The sequence below is a fragment of the Cyanistes caeruleus genome, unplaced genomic scaffold (assembly GCF_971803275.1).
Source record: "Cyanistes caeruleus unplaced genomic scaffold, bCyaCae1.hap1.1 HAP1_SCAFFOLD_249, whole genome shotgun sequence".
Classification (NCBI taxonomy): Eukaryota; Metazoa; Chordata; class Aves; order Passeriformes; family Paridae; genus Cyanistes; species Cyanistes caeruleus.
Genome location: NW_028256028.1, coordinates 42510 through 64031, shown reverse-complemented (window position 1 = coordinate 64031; position 21522 = coordinate 42510). Strand labels below are relative to the sequence as shown.

At 36.7% G+C, this 21522-nt stretch overlaps 1 protein-coding gene across 2 annotated transcripts in view; it reads left to right on the top strand.

Moving 5' to 3' along the window:
- Positions 1-21522, top strand: part of LOC111923285 (hepatocyte growth factor) — a 57618-nt gene that overhangs the window by 9035 nt on the left and 27061 nt on the right. The window contains exons 2-7 of one of the 2 annotated variants that reach the window (XM_086874542.1): positions 3303-3468; positions 8108-8220; positions 8844-8958; positions 13073-13200; positions 14929-15049; positions 19695-19813. In XM_086874542.1, coding sequence (XP_086730668.1) covers positions 3303-3468; positions 8108-8220; positions 8844-8958; positions 13073-13200; positions 14929-15049; positions 19695-19813 — 762 coding nt within the window. Of the gene's footprint in view, positions 1-3302; positions 3469-8107; positions 8221-8843; positions 8959-13057; positions 13201-14928; positions 15050-19694; positions 19814-21522 lie in introns of both variants that reach the window. The other variant, XM_086874541.1, reaches the window with a different exon arrangement.

The following is a 21522-nucleotide window of genomic DNA, read 5'->3' as shown; positions in this document are numbered from 1 at the left end:
GGTATTGTTGAAAATTTTTTCCTCCAGGTGCCCTATAGTTTGAGCAGTCTCAGTCAGTGATTCCTGTCAGAAGACTGTACAGAAATCTCATTTGAAGATTTAGTAAGGGAAATGAAAGGTGAGCTCTTGTAGCTCCAAGGTAAATGTATTTCCCTGTGAGGTACCTTTTTAATTAAGGAAATATTTAAAGTCTCTTATGAAAATGGGGAACACCAGCAGGGAGACTGTGGAAATCCCAAATGAAATTATGGAGCTCTTGTCCAATGCTGCATCCTACTAGAGCTGATGTGTCAGTTTCAATTTCCAATTTCCTTGGGCACTGACTGAGCTCTTTTCTTTTTGGTTCAACTTCATGTTAAGAAACAGAAAAGGGAATCACCCCACCTTTTTGAGTTTTTTTTTAAGTTGACTGAAGAAATATTTTTAGTTAGTGATTGTTTCTGTTGAAGAGAAAAATGTTGGTTCATATTTGACTGGATTCCTTTGTGTTTGAATCAGCTGCTGATATTTTCAAATTTAAGTGGAATGTCAGACTTCCTTGGTAATGTGATATGAAACTACATAAAACATCAGAGGACATGGCCCACAAAATGAGCAGAAATCCTGATTAATCAAAGTTTAAAAAATTTAAATGAATAGCAATCACAAATTAGTTGCATTGTTATAGCATTCTGAATACCTAAGGCATTATTTGAGTTAACATTTTATTAATAAAGGCACCTAATTTGACACAAAAAGAATATTATTTTTATATATTTTGTTGTGAGAATTCTTAAAGTAGTGCTTTGCATTATTCTGATGTTTCTAACAGTCACACCACAGATGCACTTGGCCCTTTGCCTCTTGGATTATAAGCAAGACGTAGAATGTTGTTGTTTGAAAGCTAAACTAAATCAGGCTGTTATGAATTACTAAATGCAAGATCAAACCCATAATCCTCTTTGGACAAATGCTAGGAAAAGAAGGACAAAAAGAAAAAGCAGAACTCTGTACCATATTTTTCAGGCAGAACAGAATTTCTTGATTTTTTAAATCATATTCTTGCATGCTGGCTGGTGAGTTTAAGAAGCTGTTATCGTTAGGAATTAAGATAATGACACTTATCAGTAGATGGGAAATGTTAGTATCGGGAACTGAAAGAAAATACTTTGATATTTCTCACAGATTCCTACCACCATTTGACATAAAAATCTTGGCTGAGACAACTCAAAATGAACAAGTATGTCTTGGAAGATAATAGATTGAGAAATAAACCGCAAAATCTTTATAGCAGATTTGTTTTCCTTTGGTTGTCTTAAAGGGCAAATCCAGTCCTTTTTGGAGCACTTTGGCTCTATCACAGGTACAACAAAAAATAAAGCAGCTTCAATGTAGACACCACCTTTTCCAGTAGCAGGGTGAGGACCCTTAAGATGAAAAAGTTATAATAACATTTCTCTGTGCAGTGATTCATTTAGGGTGCATGTGCACTGTACAAATTGAAGGCTTAAAATGCTTAAGAGAGCTGATAGAAGTTCCTAACACAACACCAAAATTATTAGCATTTGATTTTTCAGTCAAAAGCTTCTTCATAATACCAACTATATTTAAAAGCAAATAAACTCTTTTTTTTTTTTCTTAATGTTTTGTGATTGGGATTGAAATTGTGAGTTTTTAAATGCTGGAGAGTAGCACAGTTTACTTTGATCAGTTCAAAAAGAAAGAAAGGAGGATGGGGTGAAGATTATTATATTGAAGGGATGTTATAGCAGAGATATTCTGCTGTTTTGTTTTTCTTTTTTTTAAAGATGAAGCTTGATGAGATCTAATGTAAATGTCTTTGTTATATTTCTGGGTGTCTTAGGGATAACTGGCCACTGAGAGGTGTGATTTAGCTGAATCCAGTGAAAATGGATCAGTGATCAGGATGGAAGTTCTGCAAAGGGAACACCCCTAAGCCCTCTTTGATAGTTTTTTTCAGTATGTGGAGCTGTCATTAACTCTTCCAGAGCCTCAGCTACTGCAATTTACATTAATTTAAATTTTTATTCTGAGCTTCTGCAGAGTGCACCAAAAAAAACTGCACTGGCCTAAGTACACTGCACATGCATGAGGATCTATTCAAAGCACTAGACTGAGGTTTTTTTTTTGGAAAAACTCTGGCAAAATTTAATAATATGAACTGGAGAATTTGTGTTCTATTATTGTTGCAGTTTGTAGAGAAAAATGAAAGGACAGATGTGAATACAGTTACATGGAAATAAGTTACGGAAAATACTGTTATCTACTTTGTAAACTAAGGAGGAATTTATTCACCTACCTTACATGGATAAGCCATCTAAGCCAAAAAGATCATCTGGGATCACTGAGTGAAACTGGAGAAATAGATCCACAGGGCAATTTATTCTCCCTGTGTTATTCATCTGACAGAACAGGGACTCTCCAGATGTGCTCATCTGCCTTCACAGACAATGGAGTAGCCTTCACTGGCAGACTGGTTTTCATGAAATGCAATGCAAAAATATAAACAAACACTGGCAAAACTCTGGACTTTTCTTTCATATATCAAAGACCTTTCCTCTTGCACTTTTGCCAGACATCTCTAACCAGTCTTCCTCCCTCCATTTTATACCTCTTCCACAGGGCCTTTCAATAGAGACATGGAAACGATATCATTGTGTTCGTTTTTGCAGGAATTTTTGCAACACTGCAGACTGTTTCCATGCTATGGCCTCTGTTTGACCTTGTAATCTTTTCTGTGAGCTAACAACTCTAGTTCAGTCACACTTAAACTGGACACAACACTCACACTGAGACTTCACTGGAGCAGCGAGTGGACAAATGATTATTTTGTGTCACTTCCAGAATCCACTTCTTTTCGCATTTTGTGATAAATGTATTGTTTTAAGAACAGGTTTTTTTCATTCAGCAAGTGATACTCTTTCACTTGAGTTTTTTGAATATTTACAAGCTCTCAGGTAACTATTGGGCATATTCTGGAGGTTCTAAAAAAATTTACAAAGGGTGAGAAATTTTCCTTTTACCCTCTTACAGCATGTCTTTATTTGAAACTATGTTTTATATATTTCCTACTATTTTGGTTTTAAAAATGGAGATCACCATCTAATATAATCAATTCTTCTGCAGTATATGCTTATACCCTATTTTTGTGAGATTCTTTATGCTTTAGGTACTGAAGATGCTAAAATTCCTTGGAAAAGTTATCCATATCCATATCCAGTGCCATCTTTACTCTCAGCATTCTTCTTAACAATGTTTTATTTTGTTGTTTTGTTTTTTTTTTTCTTTAATTCTTTTATTAGAGGGTAAAGGAAAAAAGAGAAATCCTCTTCATGACTTCAAAAAAACAGGAGAGCTGATGCTCATTAAAGTAAACAAAACACTGGAAGTAAAAACGAAGCTGTTAAATACCACAGAGCAATGTGCAAAGAGATGCAGCAGGAACAAGGGCCTCTCCTTCACTTGCAAGTAAGTTATGTATCTCTTTTGTCTGTTTTTACCCCTAAGAGATCTCTTTTGTTCAAAGGTCTCTGCAGTTATCATCAGTGGTAGCTTGTACCAAGAACAACCCAAGGATTGTGATTTTTGATTTCAGTGATCTGGCTCTACCTGTCCAGCATGTGTCAGTCTTTTCTGAGGCTTTTAGAGGCTTTATCTGAGTTGCCTGTCTTAGCTTGTCCAATATGTAATCCTTTTCGTAACATAGCTGAAAAAAATATTGAGATGCAGATGACTTGGGCTGCAATGTAGCATTAGGTGAAGATTTCTGAGATTTTTATGTCTTTTATAAAATGGTTATTGTCACACATCACAGCTGCAGGATTTCAGCACCACTTCAGACCATATTCTGTCTTCATTGTTTGCACATTAGTCCTGCTGAAATCAACGAGAACCTCACACATGGAGCACAGATACACGCTCTGCTGAAGTTCACTGGCAAGTGCTGCAAATCTGATACACTAGGATCAAACCTGGGCTGTGGATCCTTCAGCATCTGCTGTCTCTTAGAAACACATCATGCAGCTGATCACTTGTCTGCCTTGTACACATTCTCTACTATTTTTTGGAACAAATCACTATCGTTTTTCTGAAGTATTAGGCTTATACAGTCCCCCTGGCCTCTCTTAGTCTAGACCATGAGCAATGAATGAAAGGCCATGAATGCAGATCTTGGAGACAGTGGATCACTTCTGCACTGGTGAGTGCTGGGCTAAATGTGACCCTGAACTTGAAATGTAAACAGTTTTGACCATTGGTACAAATGGAAGCTAGGCAAAATATGATAATGAAACTTCTTCTTTGGCAGAGAAGGGTCTCAACTGTGATTAAATTCTTCCATAAGCCTTTAATTCCATTGTTGCAAGATCTCATTTGTATCATTCTGTACTTTGACTATTTGTATGTGTAAATAATAAGCAGAGTTAACTTTTTTCAGACAGAAAATATTTCCAGGCACTAATATTTTCCCCATTGGCAGAACTTCCATTGATGTCACTGCCAAAAGGATCAGGTTGTATTCAATACAGCAAGACAGCCCTGAGTTCTGATGAGCAGCAACAAGGAGTATTGCAAAATTAAGTATCACAGTATAAAACAAATTCTGAATAACACCAAGCAAACAACAATTCTGCATTCTAGCATCAGTTTAGGAAAACTTTCTCAAGCCACTTGTAGTTGCTCTGGATGCTATATTTTGTGTCCTGAAAATAAAAAGCAAGTTAATATATGTGTCTATTCTCTTTTATAATAAAATTAATTTAGAATGTCTCAGAATTTTTTAAATTATTTTGCAGATTTTTTTTTTCAGACAGTGTCTGATGGATATAAGGGGCAATTTCTACTTTAATGAATCAATGCAACAACATAGAGGAGACATGAGGGACTTTTGAGAGTAGAGCTTGGAAAAGCCCTGCTCACAGATAACAGAATGGCAATCTGTCATGTAATTATTTTGCATTGAGTGTGGAGAAGAATTACAGATCCTGATGACTTACTCTCTGAATTTCTGTTTTCCCTGGCAGCTTTTTAGCATGGACAGTGCTAAAAATCTGCTTTAGCAGTAGAGGTGTAGGTGATGAGGTCTTGCCTGAGCTACCACTATGCACAGAGCGCATGGGATTTTCTTTTCTGGAACCTCAGAGCACTCTTGTGGTTTCACTTTTGGCCTCATATGGGTCCTATTGTAGTATGAACTCTTCTTTGATGCTACTGTAAACACTCATTTTACATGTGTTCCCTTTTAAAGGATCCAGTGTTTCCTAATGATTCCCTTTTATTCCTAGGATCCCAGTCTTTAACTTCATACCAGCACATGGTAACTACAAGGTGAAATTTGTTGCCAACTTAAATGAAAACCAATTAGCTTCCTGCCTGCTGTGGGAGCATTCTAAATTAAGAAGTAACACAAAGTGACATTTTAAATGCTTGAAATATGATACTTGAAATTTCCTATGTTTACTGACATTTTCATGGCTTGATTCTTATACTCCATAGCCATGCAGCAGTCCATCTCTTGGGCCACCGCACTGATGTTTTATTTTCTGTATGCAAGCTTTTAAAAATGGAATTGCTTTGTAACATAATTGTGACAATAGCACTGGGAGCAACAACATCTGTGTCTGTGCTCTGTGAGGTATGCAATCAGGAACAGTATTAGGTTTCTTTTTTGCCAGAAAGTGGTGAAAGTAGCAGATTTTAGGCCCTACAGACTTGTAAAGGTTCAGGTACTCCTTATTTTCTGGAGTGGGGGGGAAATTAAGACAACTTTTTATTTCTTCGTTGTAAGTTTCTGCATCACTTGCAAGTAAATTTTGAGTATTTTATTGGTCAATCATTAATCCTTGCTGGTTTTAACTCTAACATTTTTATGTTTAAGCTATTATATGCCACTTTTCATAACAGATATTTTCTCTATTCCCTGGCTGTCATGCTTGCACAGATCTTGTTCATTTCCAACACAGTTACAAGACCCTTATCTAGACTTGTTTCTTTTGCATAACATTATTCCTAAAATCTTCCATCAAAGAACTTCTCAGATTCACTTACACTGTGTTTTTGACTTCATAAATCTCTGTACCTTTTTACCTGCCTTCCCTATCAGTTTTATCAAGCTGCTGCTGCTGAACTGTTCTATTCCTTTGTTTCACCACCCTTTGCAGTCCATTGCTCCCTCTGTTTTCCCACAGACATCCTTGCAGCTTTTCCCACTACAATTCCTATGGATAAAAAAGCCAATATAGTTACTATTTTATTTGCTATACAGGCGACTTTTGCACCTATCCCTTCCTTAGCTGCAAAGCTGTCACTGTCTTTGTTATCTGTTCAGAGTGTCTGTATTTACACAGGAAGGGATTTCAGTACAGACAACAGAATTTCAGTACCTGATAAGAAAATTTACACTATCTAAGACTATCTCAGTAAAAAGAGAAGCAAAAAAAAAAAATTGTTGTGATCGGCAGTATCAGTAGAAGAAAGTCCAAGAATTTGCTCAAATATGTTGACTTTGGAGGTATAAAACCCCTCCAAATTTGAGTCCAAGAAAAGATTGTTACAAACTTTTATATGAAGAAGTGTTTGAAGCCAAACTGGAAAGAAACCATAAGGCAACTGAAAGGCAAAAACTGAAAGAATAGTTTGTAAACAGTGCATTCTGCATTCCCACTTTAGGAGGGAGGAGCAGAATCAAGAATGTAATTGGAAAGGCAGGAAAGGTCAAGGATATTTTTGTGAAGATGGAGTTAGAGGCATTTGGATATGCTCAAATTTGAGAATCAGCCAGAAGAGAACAGAAGGCTGCACAAGGGCAGAGGGATGAAGGTTAGCAGGTTGGAAACATTTGGAGTCAACAGAGTAGAGAGAGCAGTTGGATGAAAAATCTGTTTGGTGATGGAAACGATAATGAAGAAGATGTTTGAAAGAGAGAAGACTGGGGAGATTGGATAGGATCTTGTAGCATTTTTAACTGAAGCCAGCAAGATCTCACATAGAAAGCTTGTATGGTGAATTAAATGAAGATCAAGGAACTTCTTGTTGAAGGATGCAGTACTGAAGAGTATGGCAGAGCCAAAGTATGGATGAAGTGTAAGAAATCTGTGTGACTCTTGGGTATTATCAAGTAGTGTTAAAATGCCTTCTCAGATGAGAATAAATATCTCAGAAGGTATGGGATGAGTGACAAAAATGTAGATTTTTGTGGTAGGCTGGAGGAAATAATGTCAGTCATTATTTGCTTCAAGTGAAAAATTAAGGAAAAAACACCTGTGGTGTTTTTTATTTCTTTTTTAAAATTTCCTTATTGGAGTAACTGTTGCCCCCTCCAAGGTGGTCAGTTGTGATTTTAAAATCCTTTAAAATATTTTACCTATAGTTAAAGACTATCCTTTCAAAACTGTTATAGGAGAAAAAGGTCTGCATTTTCCATATCAAGTATTGAAAGAAAGTATTTTTGCTCTGTGGATTTGTTTGTCTTTCTTGCCCACCCCCATATCTAGTCCATTCAGCACACATTGTACTCACTCCTAGAAAGTAGTTAAAAATAAGAGAGAAAAAAACAAAAGTAAGCAAGGAAAAACTTTAGGTACACTATCACAGTTTATTTTATTATTACAAATAAAAATATTCTTGTTTTTAAACAACTCTGTTTTCTCTGTTGTTCTAGGCAAGAAACAGATTCCTTGTGTTTGAATTTTTCTCAATCCATCAGTGTGAGATACTTAACTATTTCAGAGGCATATTGTGAGCATAGCAAAGATGATGTTTTAGTCTTCATGTTTCTTTTTTTTTCTCCCAGAGAGCAGAATAACTGAGGACACAAATGTTGTCCCAGTCACATTTATCTAAGTTTTAAAATAAAGATCTTTAATGACAAGGAAACTCTTAGATTAGTGTGAACAACCAAACTGGCATTTAATGTAATGACCACATCAATTTAATTTCTTTGTTTCTTTGCTCTTGTCAGCACAGTTGTGGGTTTAAATAGTAATTTGGACTGTTTCTCTGACTTTCCCAGTAAAAATAAATCTGATGTCATTGCATGCTCCTTGGCAGACCATGTGTCATTATTATAAACCACACAGAGATTTTTTTCTCATCCAGATTTTCTTTGCAGGGCCTTTGCTTATGACAGAGTTACAAAACGGTGCCATTGGTTATCCTTCAACAGCTTGACAAATGGTGTGAGAAAGAAGCAAGACCATGCGTTTGATCTGTATGAAAAGAAGGGTAACTGATTTATTTACTGATTTTGTTTTTCCAGCCAGGGAGGGGAAAAAAAAAACCCCTGAGGTCAGTCAGTGATTTTTTGGTTGTAGGAACATCCTGGACATGGATGCTTTTATGCATTTTGAAAGCTGTATCCTACAGTTTGATCTACACATATCCTGAGTTTGCTGTCATGCAAATTTGTCTACATACTTGCTGCTGGTCAGTTTTCCAATCTACATTTTCGCCTACATACTAGTTTCATACTACATACTACATACATACTAGTCTCAGTTTTGTACTTCAATTTACTATTGAGCAGCTCAGTTGTATGAGTTACTATTTATTACTTAACATTGCTCTTATTTACCTCATTAATGAGTAGGATACTCAAGTCCTCAGACATAGAGTTTTTTTCAATCAGATATATTGGAAACATTTCCAGGATTTTTTTTTTTGGGTCAGATAGTGATCAATATTTTGAAAAAAAAAAAAGGATGGGCTTGCATGTCAAAAAATAAACAGCACCTTGAAGAATTAAGTATGTAAAGGCTAATAAATATATTATTTTTATATGAAAACAGATGATGAATTTTAATTTTTCATACATTAACCAAATCCCTAATTTTCTTCTATTTCAATAGATTATGTCAGAAATTGTATCATTGGAAAAGGAGCAGACTATAAAGGAACAATATCTGTTACCAAAAGTGGTATCCAGTGTCAGGCCTGGAATTCAATGATCCCCCATGAGCACAGGTAAGAGTCCAGGAGCAGAGACAAAGGGAATCGTGCACAGACAGTTCCCATAAAGCATAAAAATTTATGGGAAAACTAACCTTAGACAACAAAATCTCTTAAGTATATTCTTACATTTCTCCAAGAGATGCCATTCTCCAGATCCCAGAAAATCCTTATCTTGGGCTTTCTCCAAAGAGGTCTCTCCTAATGCCAGCCTGTGTGTCTGTATCTCTTTCTTTCCTGTGGGTTTTTTTTTTTGTTTTTTTTTTTGGGTTTTTTTTAGCTGTTTATATCCTTTTGATCTCTTAGCTACTGGCAGAAACAAAACATCTGCATTATTTCAACCCAGAGTCTGAAAGTTCATCACTGTTTTCTAATTGACTCCCAAGGAATGAGCAATTTTGGAAACCACATTAGGAAGCAGGAGATACTGGACACCTATTTTCTTAGTGTATAATATTGTTAGTATATTTTTCATATTTATTGTCAGTTCTCTGTTATTTATAGACTGTGTTAAACCCTATGGAGCACTTAGGCCAGGCGACAAATCCATATAAAGGACTGAAGATGCTTTTGAAATCTTTCCCTTCAGATCATACAATCAATAACTAAAGACTGAGGAACCATGCACAGGACTTACCTTTTCAGCTTAGGACCTGGTACAGTGAGAAACTGAGGCTAAACCTACACTTTGAGAGTAAATCTAGTTGATTCCCTAAGGAAAAAGAGAAGAAAGCCAAAACCTGAAGTCAGGAGGAGTAATGGTAAAAACAGATTAATCCCCAACAAATGTTCCCAGAAACCAGTAAAAGGACTACAAAGTACCAGTCTACTTTTTAAAAACTACTCTTTAAACATTTTTGTACTGGCTTTAGCCATGTAGATAATAAAACTTTAAGAGACAAAACCAAAATGTCCTTTCACCCATAAGCCTAATATCCACATTGCCGCCTTTTGCTCTGTTCTCCCAGGGTCAGCAATTTGTTTAGGAGCAGCCAAACTGGAGATGGCTGGTGAGGAACTGGGCTGTGCACTGCTCAGTCCTGTCCTGACCAAATCAATCCAGTGTGCAAGAGGATATCTTGGAACAACATTAAAAGGCAAAAGATAGTTGGGTTCTGTTCCCTTATGATGTGTTACAAAGCTGAGCCTCAGGCTTGGACTTAGTGGACTTGGCTCTTACAGTATGGACAGCAGTGTCTGCTTTCCAGTTTGGGACCAGACCTGTTCACTGGGAGCACACCATAAATACCACCAGATCCCAAAGCAATGACTTCTTGAGACTAAACACCTTGAAGCATATATCCTCAACTTGCAGAAGTGAAAGAATTCTAAGTCATTATACCCTAAGCAAAAATGAGCATTTATTCTACATAGTATAATGTGTAGAATTATACATATAGTATACATGTGACTTTATATAATTAGAGGAAGGAAAGTGTCTGGATAGCACACATTATCACTAAATAGCATTTTAATACACAGCATACACAGTTTTATTCAATGCATCTGGACAGCCACTCTTCTATGATGAATTTTATGAGAGTGACTCTTCTCCTGCCTTGTGCAATAAGTTTAATTTTTAAAAGGTCACCGGATAAATGAGGTGGCTGCATGCTAATTTTGTTTTTCAACATCAGAAAATATGATTTCATCATCAGAGACATGAGGGAGGTGGGAAGAAGCAGGCAGTAGTGGTGTGTTTGGAACTTATTAGTACAAAAGACTCAGTTTTTTAGGTCAGTTTTTTCTCAGCAGCTGATTATCACAAAGTGCCATTGGAAAAAAAAATCATTTTCATATTTAAGGGATAAATGTATTTTAATGATTTTTAATTATATTTCTAAGAAGAATTGAAAAAACTTGAAGCTTTAAACTTTTGCTTCAATCTAGTAAGTCATAATTTTATTTATTTGTATTCAACCAAAACACAGAGATTCCCAGCAAAACCCTGTTTTTTTCATCTACATCTTAGCACAGATTTTTGTCTATTATCATTTCCAACCTAGTATAGATTTCAAGACTCTTAGAGAATTTTATATTTAAAAATCCAATGTAAAAAGGGCTCAAAGAGAAATTGTCGAAGAGCAGACCAGTGCTTCATAGACTTTTGGCTAGTTTCCATGGCTTTTTTGTGGTTGAATCTGTTTTTACCATTACTTTTACTGGCTTCAATTTTTGGCTTTTTTTCTTTTTTTCCTTACCTAATGTAGATGAACTAAATAATCAGTTTTAGGAGTGGTACTTTCTTCCATTTCTGGGTAGATCTGCAATTCATCCTTTCCTCGCTCAAGAATGTTGCTTCAGTACCTGTTGAGGCCATTTGTATATCTGACCCATCTCACAACCCTAGTGCTACTCATTTAGAATTTTTATTTTTTTAATGCTCCTACAGCATATCTGATGTAATTTGAGATGCCTTTTCCTATATTTTCTAATGAGCAGCAAAGTTAAATAGAGTATTCTAATATGCACTGACATACCATTTTAACATATATGCAGGTTGGAATGTCCCATCAAAAATGTTTGCCTGGGGGTCTTTAATTAAATAAAGTTTAAGATACTTACATTATAAGACTACAGAATCTGTTATACAGGCAGTAGGAATGACAAAAATTTAATCTATTCAAGCACCAAAAATAAAAAAGCACCTTTGTGTAATGCTTCCACATTGCATTGACTAGAACCACAATGTGATTAAGAGAGGTATTTTCACTTCAGTTACTTCAAGAATTTCATTAATGGGAATAAAACTTGAATAAAATATTACATGTCAAAATTTTCTTCTTGTTTCTTTTGCTCAAAACACTCAAAATAAAATGTTGGGTATTTTCAGAATAAAAGGTGCATTATTTATGATATTTTCACCAAAGCTTAAATAGTGATAAAAAAAAAAAAAAGAAAAAATAAATTGTATAGATCTCAATAATTAAATAAATAAATAAAGTTACATAACCAGTTTTATGTGATCCCCTATGTAGTTAGCCCAGTATTTCAATTAAAAAAAAACTTCATGGGACAGTTCTTTGATTTTAAGGTGTTTTCTAACTCCAGAGGTTTTGCTGTTTAGCATGTTTAGCATGGCTGCAATGTAACAGGTAGAGAAATGTCCCTGGATTTGTCTGCAGTGTGCAGCCTGAACGTGGTCATGAGCTGTTGAACCAGCTCTGGGGTTGGGCTCCTTACTATGGGGTTAGCTGTTCCTTAATTTGTGGGGTAAATAAGCTAGCATTACTTTTATGTGTAAAAATTTATGTATCTCTATATAACTCATAAATATCATGAGTTATATGATATATATATATATATGTCACTGTGTGTGACACGGTTTCTCTAGATTTAAGCACATACTTTTACAGATACCTGAGAAGAAAACACCTTGACCCTGGGCATTTTAAGTCATCTGGGGTGCTGTTAAATGTCTGAACATATACATGAGTAGGTCTGTAAGTAGCAGACCCTAAGGTGACAACAGTGGTGCTCGTGACAGAACATGAAGGAACCCAGCTAAAACGGCATCTGGGGAAATCTCTTGAGCTGAAATTCAAAGCAGTCCCCCGTTTCAGGCAGCGAAAGCCTCTCAGCGAGGTGCAGCACTCGCATTCTGCTGATGATCTCTTCTTGCTGCTGCCTGACCAGGGGTGCAAGGAGGTTTCTCTACTTGTGGGTTTCACAAAGTAGGTGAGCTCTGAGCCCAGCTGAGTTGTTTGTGCCAACATGAACGGGAAAGAAAGGCCTCACCCAGCCACAGACCCAGTCAAACCCTGTGGACCCAGAGCTCCTGAAGGAGAATACAGCGCAGCCTGGCAGGGAGTGTGTGACTGCCTCTGGCTCTGCCCTAGATAGCTGGCTCTGGACAGCTGAGGGATGGGAGTAAAACTCTCTAGAGCACGCTATGGGCCAGACAAATTGTCCCAGATTTAGGCCATTTAAGTTGAGTAATCCCAACTGAAGATGTGTATTTCTGTACGGACAGATTTGGGTGTGTGAATTTGCTTAGGCAGGGTGGAGGGAGAAGGAAGCAGAAATGTGATTGTTTCTAACTTTGTAAAAATAGTATGATTAACCCCAACATTTGCATGCTCTTATACTGTAATGATTGTCATTTTAAAACTAGCTTTTTGCCTTCGAGCTATCGGGGAAAAGACCTGAGGGAAAACTACTGTCGAAACCCCCGAGGGGAAGAGGGAGGCCCGTGGTGCTTCACCACCAGCCCAGAGACGCGCCACGAAGTCTGTGACATCCCCCTCTGCTCAGAAGGTAACCCAGCTCAGCTTCTGCAGAAAGCTGCCTCTGCTGACAGCAGCCACACAGAGCTCCCACTAATCACTTGCTCATGGCCTTTAGAGAAAGAATACGTGATTCTCAGTGAGAGTAACTCATATAGCAAGAAAAGAAGTTAGAGGGAGAGATCTTTTGAGGTTCCAGTGTGCTGGAAGGTTTCAGGCTCAGCAGCTTTTTTCAGGTTGTGCAGGAGCTTGAACAAAGAAGTTGTGCTGATCGCACAAATGTGACCCTTTTTTTTGCTTGTCTAGTCCATAGTGAATCCATTAACAATTTCAGTATTACTATGTGATAAAATCATCTAGTGTTATTCCATGGTAAAATCAGCTTTTCGTCTTCTTTTTGATGAAAATAAAGATACTGGATTACAAGATGAAAGCTTAAGATAAGCATGCATTTTGTTTTTTGAATAAATACTGTAAATAAGTACAACTCTTTGCAAATCCAACCCCATTTGACTTTGAAGTCACAGAATTTGAGAGACACTTTCTATGCACCATTGCATTTGTTGACTTTTAAATTCTGTTAACCTCCAAACTAAGCTCTTATATCTTACTCTTAATCAGCCAATTCAGTTCCAGTCAATCAATCTATTTAAATCTTCAAGATAGGATGCCTTTAATTTTCCTGCTTATGGGTCACGTGCAACAGCGATGTTGTTAGGAAAGGAAAAGGAGAGGGAGGGAGGGAGATGGAGAGGAGGAGAGGAAAAGAAGGATGAATAGAATAATTTACACAGTGCTTGAGAATTTGTTAAAATCTATCATTTAAAGATAAACTTATGTAACTTCAAATGGGATATTTGACCTGGAGCTCACTTTAGGATGAAGGCTCTGGTAGCTGATGTTTTATAATATCTGTAATTCCATACAATAGTATTTTCTAAATATCCTTCCTTACAATTACTCTAATTAGGGAGTATTTGAGAAGTTTATCTACAGTTAATGCTGGTGAATTTATTTTATATCTTTAGACCTTTCATTTTAAATTTTGTTTAACAATGCTTTCAAATTCCTTTGGTAACTTTCCCTCTCCCCATACCTCCTACCGACTTTGCCAAACCAGGACTGAAAATATATCTTAGCTTAAACTGTCAAAAACTATTATCATGAAAAAGATACAGTATCATACACAGCTGAAAATTCTGGGTATATAAAGAGACATACAGTACTGCACTGAATTTAGGATTCTGCCAATATTCTGCACTTAAACTTGTCCTGTAATTATACTGTGACTTAGAGTGATTTAGAAAAATAATTGGTGCTTAATTAGATATCACCTTTAAAAAATACTTCTTCCATAGATATGTGTCTCTCTCTCTTATTAGCCATAAGTAACTTTAAAAGACTGATAGGAACATGAATGCCTTTAGTAGCTCCTCTCTACCTGCTTCAAAACTCTAAGTGTCCCATAAAGTAATAAAAAATTTAGGCCTCCAGATTAACACTAACAGATACAATTATATTCTAAAGGACATTACATATACCAACCCAACAGAAAGGTACCATTTATTTTTACTACCTCTTTAGGTTGGTGTCATTATATAAGAGCAGGGACACAGGGGTTTTTGGGTTTTTGTTGATTTTTTTTGTTTAGGATTTTTTGGTTTTGTTGTTGGGTATTTTTTACTCCTTTTTTTTTTTTTTCTTTTGTGGTATAAGTCATCAGTGTAATAAATGACTATTGTCTATTTTTTTTTCTTAGTTGAATGCATGACCTGCAATGGAGAGAGTTATAGAGGGCCAATGGATCACACCGAGACAGGCAAGGAGTGTCAGCGCTGGGATCTTCAGAGACCACACAAGCACAAGTTTCGTCCAGAGAGGTAACCTCTCCTCCCCCCCAAGCAAGACCATGTGGTCATAATTTCAAAATTACACACATTCTGGAACAAGTTGAGTAAAACTAGCATTAGATCAGCTGAAATTTTTATAGAGTTCACCGGTTTTAGATGCTTGGGCTCCTGGCCCATGGTGTAGGCTGGCTACTGACATGGTGGAGATGCAGGGTGGGATTGGTGTAGCTCTGGTTACATCACTTGCCTGACTAGTGTACTAATGTTTCTACTGCTTTAATTGATCAAAAACTCCTCCTTAGTTCATTGACAGTAAATAAACAACCTCTGAATATTTCTGTATGTATTGATACGCAGCTGCAGTCAGCTTAAATAACTTTTGTTAGATTTTTTAACACAATTAGTGAATATAAACTTCCAATATTGTCAAATAACAATATCTTCCTACTGCAATATTGAACAGCTTGAAAGCTGTTGGTGACCTTCCATTATAATTACATTTAAGTATCCAATTTGTTTGACCAAATTGTTTGCCCTCTACATTTGTTTTTTCACCCTGAGAAAGGATTTAATCATTCTGTTTAGCATTATATGAACATTGATTTCCTTATTAGACTCTTTTTTTTATTACTGTTTTTTTTATTTAGTGCCAAAAGCTGAGTCAGAAATAGTAAGACAAATTTTATATCTGTTAGGGTTTGTCCTATAGGGCCAAATTCACCCAACTACAAAGAGTCATCCATAATACACACTTCTGAAACTATTGAGGGAGGGAGAGGGTGTGCAGGGGTTAGGCCACACAGGATGGGGTCTCTATTAATCTCAAACTAGACTACAGTTTCATTTAGTTTTATTCTGGATTTTGGATTAACTCCATTTATATATTGTTTTGAATAAACTTAAACTGCCAGACGATGCATACAAGAATCAACAGAACCAGAATGATGAAGACATTCCACTGAAAGTATCTTTTTACATGTTAAAGTGTTTCACCAAATAAAGCATTATTTTTATTCTAAGAAATATGGGTACTGATAGGTTTTAGAAAGCCTGATTATTCAGCAAAATATTCAGGATCTGCAGTTTTGGAGCTTATGAGGTATAATCTGTTTTTTCCCTTGGCATGGATGATCTGCTTTATGAATAATAGCAGGCTATCCCATTGTTCTGCCACAATAAATATTTTGTATTAGTAGAGTGGGTCTGAAGATAATCTGTTTCTGAGTTTTGCCATGCACTTACTGTGCATTCTACAATAAGTCACAGAAACAATTTTGTTCCTTGGGAGTGAAACATTTATAGAACTCCTGGGTACAAACAATAATAATTCTACTGTCAAGAGGAAATTTCTTTTTTTCCATTAATTTCTGATTGTTTGCAAAATGACTTTTCAGACTAACCACAGTCTTACGAACAATCGTGTTCCTCTTTGAAATAATTCCTTCTGAGAACATCTTCTTGAGAATTTTCAGACAGAAACAAAGGGGTTTTTTTGTTTGTTTTTCCTTTAATCAAAAAGCAACCCATCCAGATTGAGCTGACCTGTGTGGGCCTTCAGAAGCATAATGTAGTTCAGCATATTTCTGATATGTTGATGTTAATTAGCTCTGTGAATGGTCACTAAAAGTAGCAACAATTATACTTTGATTATACCACATTTTTAAAATGTTGAAGGTTTTGATTTGTTGTGGTTTTCTTTGGTAGTCATGTAAGTTGAAAATGAGAGAAAAAGGTCTGGAACAAATGACCTATTAAAGTACAGCAGTCTCTAGAGACAATTATAGTCTATATCTATATCATCCAGGTGCAATGTAAATAACCTGGAAACCAGGAAGGATTATCTGGACAGATTTGAACCTATTTTCATTTATGGCTTTGTAAATTGCAATGATGAAGAAAAGGAATAAAGATAGTAATCTTTCCAAATGTACCAGTCTACCTGTTGTTGGACAGTGCTTTTGGCTCAGGACAAATACAACTCACTTTTCTGTCACCTCAGTGAAAAAAAAAAAAAAAAAAAAGCGAGCAGAAGGAGGGTATCCTCAAACAGCTCCTGCAGGGCCTGTTTTTAGCTATTAGTGGATGCAGGATTATATTCTGAAATTCCACTTCTCTTGTGTACTGCTCATGGGCACAGCTATGCCTCAGGATCGAAGGAGGACCACTGAGGGTAATGTCTTGGGCATAGAGCAACATAAGGGGGATAAGTTTTTTGTCCTTTTCTGCTTAAACTCAAACATCCTGTGAAAATATTTATTGCATGGAGGAAAGCAGGGTTTGAAGTGTATCATAGGAGGTGAATAACTGCTGATATCCTTTTATTAGTACTCTGGTTTATATCCCTTGTATGAAAATTTAATTTGTAAAAAATCAAGTTTCCAGTTCTACATGTTTTTTAAAAAAAAACTAAAACAAAGGGAAAAAGAAATATTGGTGAAGGGCTTTAGATACTAAGTTTCTTTTTATTTCCAGGAGAGCTGGAGATCAGCATCTGTCTCTTTAAAAAGAATACATTTATCTCTTTGGCTAATACTTTCCTCCCTTTTCTCCAGAAACGGAGATAAAGTCTTGATTTTGACACCAGATATGTATCTTGATGCTTCAGTTCAGTTCTGGAAGTGAAGTACAGCTACTGCTGTTTGAAGGGGGAAAAACCAGAAATATGTAGAGTTCTGGAAGATCTCTGACACCTCAGGCTCTTTCTTAGGTCTAAGAAGGAGGTCTATGCCCAAATGTACTGGGGAAGAGGAGTGTGCACAACTGAGACAGCTCTCAGGGAATCCTGCATAGCTTCACTGTTGAATTGTGTGGAACAGTTTGAAACTCTGCTATATATCTTATTGCTAATATTTGTTTCTTAAAGGTATTAGTTGGCCTTTTTTATATCAACTGTTGCTTGATGGGTATGAAGGAAGGCAGAAGCCTCCCTGAGTATTGGGGGAAGAACCTTTGACTGGGAAGTCTAGTTTTAATTGAGGAAAAGACAAGTACATCCAGTAGGATCACAGGAAAAGATACGGCTCACAGGCACTACTCCATCCCATGAAGAAACTCAGAGCTTGATTCTGAAACATCTACCTAAGTTTTAATTAGTAAATAACATTTTTGAAATACTGTGGGAACATGCCATATAACATTAGGCAGGATGGAGCATTCAGTGCAAAGACAGACATTTGTATTATAGAACATGGATTCTTTACATCAAGAGCTGTTCCAAATGCTTTTTGTGAGATGTGACTACAGATATTTTACCATTCCTGGACTCACCTTTGTTCTTGGGTGGTAACATGCACTTTCCATGCTATTTGACATGGAACATGCTCCAGCAGCATCCAGGCTCATCACTGCACCTACAGGGAGGCCAAACCCATGTAGTTTTCTGATGTATTATTAGCCCACTAACTATTTTTTGGGGAAATCCTTGGACACAACTTGATCCCTACAGTTTGTTTTATACCTAGCAGAAAACAAGTTAGTGCTGCTAGTTCTGAAATTACCACGTTCCTCACTACCACTGAATTCTCAGTTTTGTGAGGTTTCTCCTTGGTGGTTTTGTTGTCATTTTGTTTTGTTGTTTGTTTTTGGTTTTTTAAATTCTACTTAAATCTTATCCTTGTCCCTTGTATAGTTGAAGGAATCTGACTTTTCCTAAGAAACAGGAGATCAGGTTGCAATAGCATGATCATTTGAAAGAAAAAGCATCGTAGCAAAAACATACACTTATAAATCATATTTTTCTCTGCTTGTGTGAAGCACATCTGCTTGCAGTTGTAAATGGATTCAGGTTCCCAGGTAGTTAACTTTATTGTTCTCTTATATACTTTATATGTTTCCCTCAGAGGCAAACTTACATTTTTGTTTCTTTTGCAAACACATTTCAATAAAACTGGAAGGCCCAGACAATTTGTACTAACTAGAGAAAGAAAAAAACCCTGATGTATTTATCTCCTTCAAGTTTATAGATGTTAGTATCATGTATTTATACAAAAAACCCCTGCCTATGTTGGATATGTGTCTCATCATCAGTGATGGCTGTAGGAATGTGGAAACATTTAAATATAACAAAATATCACAATATTATCAATCCTTAATGAGCTAAAGTGAGACAGAAGTTATTTCCTTTTTTTATCCTTCTTTCTCCCAGTGCTTGAAATGAGGGCATGACCAAAAATGAGCTCTGTTACAAAAATGGAGCTATCATTATTAGCATAGCCACTCAAAATAACTTCCAGTTTGAACCCAGGGCTGTTGCACTGAACAACCTGTTTTCTTAATGAGTCCAGAATGGCAGGCAGTATTTAGATAATCCATGTTTAATTGGTCTGTTTAAAAAATAAAAGAGCGGCTTAAGTGTCTGGTCATCGGTTGACAGACACAAGAGCAAGAGTTTAGCAATTAGCAGAGTTAGTCTATCCGGTACCCTGTGCATTAGCCCAGCAGGGAGTCCCCTCAGTGGAGGTCTGATTCTGCTGCAGATTTGGAAAGTGTTTATATGTTATTAACTTCTAACAGCGTTAAAAGCGTATTTGCATCCATCCTACAGGATCAGACCCAAGGTTAATAGGAACCGGTTCTTGTTTTCCTCTGCTGAAATCTGTCCTTTAAGTACCTTGTAGAAGGCAGGGCAGTGTTGCCAGGAAGGCTTCCCTGACACGTTTCTCATTGTGGTTTGCAGATATCCTGACAAGGGCTTTGATGATAATTACTGCCGCAATCCTGACGGCAAGCTGAGACCATGGTGCTACACTCTTGACCCTAACACCCCCTGGGAGTACTGTGCAATTAAAACGTGTGGTGAGTTCAAGCAAAATTTATTACTTCCTTTTCCTTTCCAAAATCTGGACACAGATATTTCAAGCAGTGTAGGACCACCTCTAGTTCATTCATTGCCATTCATTGGCTTTTAAAACATAGCTTTCAAAGACCGTCTCCTATAAACACTTTATATTTAATCTGGAGATGAAAGAAGAGTTGTGTGTTACTTACAACTGGAATATGTATATGTCTTATGTACTAAATTGCATTAAAATGTAGGAAAATCAATGACATGAGGATCTCATGTGCAGCATTAGTTTGGTCATGTTGAACATCTGCATTATCACTTGAGAGTACCAAATATCATTTGTTGCACATGCACAATGCCTCTTCAGTGTCCTCTGCTGACAACTCTTCACTGCTTTGCAGTTCTAGGCCTTGGGTCCTGCAAATCATTCAGTCTTGTCCTGAAGATAAGTTATTAATTTCCTCGTGGGCGTCTCTGTGTTACTCAGCACTCCAAAGCAGTCCACAGGCAATGAATTTCTTTTCATCCATCAGCTACAAGGGTTTGTTAACCAGACTTTAGAGACAGGGAACTGAATCAAAGGGGCATTAAGGTGTACAGTTATTGGATGCTCACTTTGAGATGCTCTTGTTTAGGATTTTAGAGCTTACTGCAGCATGCTGTGTCTACAAAGCTCAGATCATCTTAACTTTGGTGACAGCTTTGACAGCTCTGTTTCACTGATAATTAGATGTCTTAAATGAGAAGTAAGGGGACAATGAGGAAGGTAAAACTCTTGGATGTTCCTTGAAAACTTGCACAAAGCGATTTTTCTAGACATTCATTGTAATACTGGGGCTAAAGCAGATGGCAGAATCAGTTTCATTGAGACATGCTCTAAATATTAGGAGGAGTGGTGGGAAAGAGGTAATAGCTCTGGCATGAAACTTTATTCTCACCTAGAGAGAGATTCCCCACCTTCACTTAGAATTCTTATCAAACAAATTATGCCATGCTTTCTGCCTGAATCACCAATAATTCAGAAGTTTCTCTCCTTGGCTGCTCATATCTTAGGCCAGTTCTAATTGGAGATTCAGTCTGGTCTAATAAATATGTCAATTTCTGAAATTCAAGGATTGAGTAAGAATATTATGTACCTCCTTATGTAGGGTAATTTAATTTATTCTATTTCATGTAATTGTAATTCCAGTATAAGGTAGTTAAAATATCAAAATTATTCCACTGTAAAAAAGGCAAAATTATTTCAATACTTAGGCCAATATCTAATGAGGCTTTCCAGAGACTGAAGAAACTTGGCAGGATTGCTGCTTGTTTTGGGTCAGGCACCCACTAAGTCACACCCATGGTGGAAGTCTTACCTGTGAACTACAGGACTAATTCCTGTATTTGTACCTAGGCTTACTGATAATCTTTGATTAAGGGGAAAGCTCAGACTTTCTCCTTTGTGAACACAGATTGCTTAGCTGTGCAACTGAGTCATCTCTCAATTGTTTCGTTACTCCATTAAGTAAGGAGCTGTTGCTTTGGACTTTTGGCCTGTGTTGGTTTGGGTTTTGTTTTGGTTTGTGGTTTGTTTTTTTAAACTAAACTGTGCTTCCTACACTTCTCCAATTATTAGATAACTTATGAATCATGAGTAACATACTAGAACTGTTCTTTTCCCCTGGTAAATATGTTACTATTATGAAAAAAAGTATTCCTAAGTTACAGCTGACTGTTT